Consider the following 5,698-nt stretch of genomic DNA (forward strand, 5'->3'; position numbering starts at 1 on the left):
GATTTGGAAAGAATGTTACAAACCCTGGTCTTCACTTTCAAGCAGCCAATGGTGTAACTGAGGTGGCAGAAGGATACCTCCTAGGACTGTTACTTCAAAAGCCTTATCAGGGTTCAAAATCAATAGCATCAGACAGTTCTCTTGGGAAAAGGGGTGGCAGCCCCCACTGGCCAGTAGTAAACTCTGACACCATCATGGGGCTACCTGGCACATCTTGCTCAGTTCCCTAGTCCAGCTTCCAGTTGAAGTTGATGGCTGGTGGCCACCCCCAGGAATGAGGATGTGGGGCGGGGGCTGGGCTCTGTGTTGGCAGTTACCATGGTTTTGCTCAGAGTTCTGGAGCCAACCTGCCTCACTCCCTGAGATGCTCAGGTCACAGAAGCAGCAAGTCAGAAGCCTGAGGGGACTGACGGAGTGCAGCGCTGGAGGCCGCTAGAGCCTCTGTGGGGATGGAGGCCTCAGAAGGGCAAGGTGGTGAAGAGGATAAGCCACAGGAGACGGTGAAATGGGGCTGAGGATGTGATGGAGGGAGACAGGGAGGGTTCTTGAGAGGTTTGTTTTGGAAAGCAGAGAATATGAAATCAAGGAAGAGAAGCAAAAATGGTGCAGCACGTGAGCTTAGCAAGAGGTCAAAAGGACAAGAGAAGGGGGCCTCCCCGGTGGCGCAGCTGTTGAGCACTGGGTTGCGAAGCTGCCCGCAGCCTCTGCAGCACCGGTTCGATCCCCGGCTGCTCCCCGGCCACCAGAGGAGGGTCCCACATGGCGCGCAGACCTCTCCTGCCGCCCGCTGCTCCCCTCAGCAGTGTGCTTTGGTCCTTCTGCCTGCTCTGCTCCCCGCTCTGGCTCTGGTGAATTCTCTCACCCTCCCGCACTTCTGACTGTACCCAGTGCTTGTATAAATAAATAAATCTTTTTTTAAAAAAAAAAAAGGACAAGAGAAGGTTAACTCATTCAAACAGATTATTAAGTACATATTTTCCTGGGGAAATGATGGGAGAAGGGTCTTACCTCATTGGTTACGAAGAGAGAAGAGCATGTGTGTGTGTGTGTTTGTGTGTGTGTGTGTTATGGTTTGCTTGTGTAATATCTCTAATGTATTTATGGAGTTGGTTAGCCAGAACTCCCCCTCTGGGAGTTCCTAGAGGAACCCTGGTCCCATATCCTCCTCACTCACCTCCTTCCCTAGCCCTTCTCTCTTCATCCTGAGTGGTCTAGTCCTGAGTCTTCCTTGTTTCCCTTGAATACGGGCTGGAGTTAATACTCATTTTTTCTGTGGGACTTTTGAAAGGTCAATGTGTTAGTCTAATCCTGTCCTTGACTTCTAGTATTAATTCAATCCCTTTGTCTATTAATTTTCCGCTTTATTTGTCCCACTTTTGCTGTCAAAAGTTTCCTTCTTGTTATTACCATCACCATCACAGGTTTTCCTGGGCACACCTTAGCATGGAACGATGCTAAAGGTTAGACATGCAAAGAGGTAGACCTGAAGCTTAGGCACTTAATAAATGTCAGCTAAATGAATGGGTGAATGAATCCCTGCTCATGCCCTCAGGGAGTTACCTACATGCAAAGTTCCTGGAAACTGCAACTCTAAGCAGAAAACAAAGTAGAATGATCAGCAACGTTCAACATTCAATAATATGGGCCCAGATTTCTTTTCTCTGGAAGTCATAATAAACTGAAGTTGAATGAAACAAAGTTATTTGAGGACCTCCAATCCCTTGGTGCCTCAGTGCTCTCATCTGTAATCAGGGGTAATAATAGCTAACCTCACAGTTTGTGGGAGAATAAAATATGTTAATGTTTATCAAGTGCTTTTCAAAGTCAGCTAGTGTAGCCTGCTATAATTATTATAAAAGAAATGGGTAGGGCATTCTTGGCTTTCTAAGCAGGGTTTCTCAAAGATGGGTATCTTGGCCCAGGGCTCCCTCACCTCAGTGCTGGCTCAAGGAAGAGGTCATAGGGAAAGTGAGAAGGGTTTTGGCCGGCATTGGGGCCATGGTTGCCCAGCACCGCCCCACAGAAGCAGTAGCCGAAGCCCCCAGCTGACCACTGTGCCCTGCCTCTCCCCAGGTGACGGACGTGTCCTGCTTAGAGAGGTGCTCCAGCACCACCCCTGCCAGGGATGCGCTTGTGCGCCATGCCAAGGGCCTGGGCCAGGACACCTTCAAAATTGTGAGTAAGGGGCCCACCCCAGACCCTGCCCCCTCCCCGCTTTCCTCCCCAGGCAGGAGACCTGTATCACAGCTCACACCCGTGTCACAGGCTCCCTCTTGTCATACTCTTGGGAAGGAAGAAGAGTAGAATGTTGACTAGAGACTCCTCCCTTCACACACACAGTCCCTCCTGGGTGACAAGGACGGTAGCCGTGCCCACCTGCTGGACACTCAGGGCAGCCTATACCATTTTTCTCCTGTGATATCTCACATCACCTGTTGTCTCCTCAGTGTAAAGAATATCTAAGGCCACTGAAGAAGTTCCTGAGAAAGTTGCATCCGCCCAGGGACCTTCCCCAGAAGAAGAAGCTAAAGTACATGAAGCAGAGTCTGGTGGTCCTAGGGGACCACATTAACACCTTCCTGAAGCACTACTGCCGAGCCTGGGAAATCAAGCACTGGAAAAAGTAGGGCAGCCTCCTTGTCCTCCTCACTCCACCCACACCTGGGCCACCCCTTCTCCATTCAAGGTCACTCCTCAGTTGAGATCCCCCAGCCCTTCTTCACCAGTATGTAGAGGAGTTGGGATCTCGGAGTGAGGCTGGTGAAGAGGGAGAGAGAATAGGCTGGAGATTATAGGTCCCTTAGTCACTCAGGGCAGCAATGATGGCACTTTGGCTGTGCACACAGTGCACGAAGACCTCTCCTGACCTGAAAAGAATGTTCTTTGATTGAAAAACCACTGTTCAAGTGTGTGGCACAGGTCCTCATTGCCAGGACCAGGTATTCAAGGCAAATTCCCCCCTCTCAGGCCTCCCTGTTAGCGTAAGGAGTTAAGCACAGCACTATGAAGCTATCCGCAGCCTCTGCAGCACGCGTTCAATCCCTGGCTGGCCAGAGATCTACCCACATGGCGCAGCAGACCTCTCCTGACTTGCCCACTGCTCCCCTCAGCAGTGTATTTCAGTCAATCCGCCTGTTCTGCTCCCCACTCTGTCTCTGGTGAATCCTCTCACTCCCCACACCTCTGGCCTGTACCCCAGTTCTTGTATGCATAAATAAATAAATCTTTAAAAAAAAATTCTTTCCTCTCCATGCCCCCAACCAAGTCCCAGGGGGACAGCCTCCCTCAGACTTGTGTTTCTCTCCCTGCAGGATGCTGTGGAGATTTGTCTCCCTCTTCTCAGAATTGGAGGCCAAGCAGCTTCGCAGGCTCTATAAGTACACCAAGAGCAACCAGACAGCCAAGTCCCTGGTGAGGCTCGCAGGAGAGCTCTTCTGGATCCAGCTGAGGGGTTGGCTGGCGTATTGTATGATTGTTGGAGGAAGATCTAAACGGAGGGGCCCTCTGATAACACCAGTGCTCACTGGGTCCTTTCTGAGGCACACTGCCTGAAACGACCCCAGTGCCCCTCATTTTAACCCCTACAGTGAGCACAGATTGGCTAAAGAGAGCAGAGACTCAGCTTCTAGTGTTCACTCTCTGTTCACCCTGCACACTGGCCCCAAGTTACCAGGGACAGGGACATTCTTGAGGGGCCAGGGAGGGACAGTGGTGGCCAGGCAGACAGGCACAGCTTAGGAAAGGCTCCTGGGACTGTCCGCAGAGCCCGACCTGGCACTATCCGAAAGCAGTGGTTCTCAAACACTTTGGTCCTAGGTCATGTCTACCCTCTTAAAAATCACTGAGAACACCCCTCCCTCCCAAAACATTTGTTTATGTAGCTTATTTCTTTTGATATTTGATCTATTAGAAATTAAGGTTAAAGAAAAAATTTAAAAATATGAATTTGCTAGCTCTCTTAAAAACAGAAACAAGGCATTCATTATATGTTAACATAAATAATCTTTTTGAAAAATAACTTTCTCAAAACAAGAAAGGTAGTGAGAAGAGTGGCATTTTACACTTCTGCAAATCTCTGTAGCATTTGGTTTAGTAGAAGACAACTGGATTGTCACATATGCTGAGGCGGTCAATCTCTTGTGGTATATTGATTTGATTGAAGTACATGAAAAAAACCTGCTCCATAGAGTTGGAAAAGAGAAGCATTTTTGGATAATCGTGGATTTTTTTTATACCACCCCTGAATATCAGTTAACTTTTAAAAATTCATAACTTTTAAAGTAGTTTAGGTTTATAGAAAAATTGAGTGGCAGTAGAGTATATCTCCCCCTCCTGCTTCCCTTACCATAGCTTCGTGCATTGGTGGGGTGTATTTGCCATCACTGATAAGCCAATATGCATTTACATTCTTTGTGCTGCACATTCTATAGGTTCTGACAAATGTACGATGAGATGTATCCACCACTACGGTATCATACAGAATAGTTTCACTTCCCCTAAAAAAAAAGCCCCGTGCTCTACCTATTTAACCTTTTCTCCTCCCCAAAGAAGCACCGATCTTTTTGCTATAGTTTTGCCAGAATGTCAGAGTCAGGTCATACAGTGTGTAGCCTTGTCGGGTTTATATTCATGAACTTTCCATACTAGGTTACATTAGAATCCCCTAGTTTCTCTCCCCCTCCTTTTCGGGGCTCTGCGAGGTTGAAAAAATTTCAGGGACCTCCAAGTGTTCACAGAACACACTTTAAGAATCACTAGTTAAAAATAATAATTATAGGTAACAGTTTCTATGTCCAGGCCCTTCATGTTTCCTCCTGTGATCTTCAAAAGTAACCTACGTGGTAATTAGAATTATTGTCCACGGACTATAAATGAAGATGCCAAATGTCAGGAGGTGACGACACTGGACACAGGCCACATGCAAGTAGGGGGGAAGACCCAGTCAAGCCTAATCTGGCTCTGAGGAGACCCCAGCTCTAACATGCCCCCCCAACCCCCCTTCAAGGGGGGGACCGTCCATGCAGCTTTAGCCAAATCTGGGCCTGTTTCCAGCTCTGAACATTAGTGGAATCTGTGGAACATTTCACTGATTCCTTCTCTGAATAGAAGGAGCTATCATTTCACTGGTTAGGAAAAATTTAAAAGGTATTTGCAGGGTCTCAGTTTTAATTTTGCTAAGGGAACAACACAAATACCCTTGTTTCATTACAAATAAGACAGCAACTCAATAAAGAGAGGACATGTATCACCAAGGAGACAGTTGACAACCGGCCTCCATGTCCCCTAGGTCCTTCACTTCCTGTCTGTGACTCTCACCCCGTCCTTCTGGTGAGGCACATGTCGGGGCAGCCAGGCCTCAGCAGGTCCTCTGGAAGGTGGGCCCCACTCTTGTCCACACTCCTTTCAACACCGAGGCCTCTTGCAGGTGGCATTCTGCCCGTTGGACACCCGGGAGAGCTCCTTGCTGGCCGAGCAGGAAGACAGTCTGCCCAAGCTCTGCAGCGCCTGGGGGCTGCGAGGCAACATCAGCGGCATGAAGGAAAGGCTGTCCAAGATGCAGGCCCCGGGCCACCACGAGGCCTCCCTGCTGGGGGAGCCAATGTCCCCGCTCCACATCAAGAGAGGTGATGCCTGGGTGGTGGGCGAGCTCTGGGAGGAGGGCCTTGCCGGGTGCCTGCTGCACCCGGGAGCCTCCTGA

The 5,698-nt window shown here is 49.1% G+C and overlaps 1 protein-coding gene across 1 annotated transcript; it reads left to right on the forward strand.

Moving 5' to 3' along the window:
* Window positions 1–449: 449 nt before the first annotated feature.
* Window positions 450–5,698, forward strand: CHCT1 (CHD1 helical C-terminal domain containing 1; the record flags this gene model as incomplete). The annotated part of the gene is made up of 5 exons (XM_084237951.1): window positions 450–500; window positions 2,074–2,175; window positions 2,448–2,623; window positions 3,312–3,411; window positions 5,426–5,698. 5 exons carry the CDS (start codon window positions 450–452, stop codon window positions 5,696–5,698), a joined length of 702 nt encoding a protein of 233 aa, XP_084094077.1.

The sequence above is a fragment of the Talpa europaea genome, assembly GCF_964194135.1.
Source record: "Talpa europaea genome assembly, chromosome: 7".
Taxonomy (NCBI): Eukaryota; Metazoa; Chordata; class Mammalia; order Eulipotyphla; family Talpidae; genus Talpa; species Talpa europaea.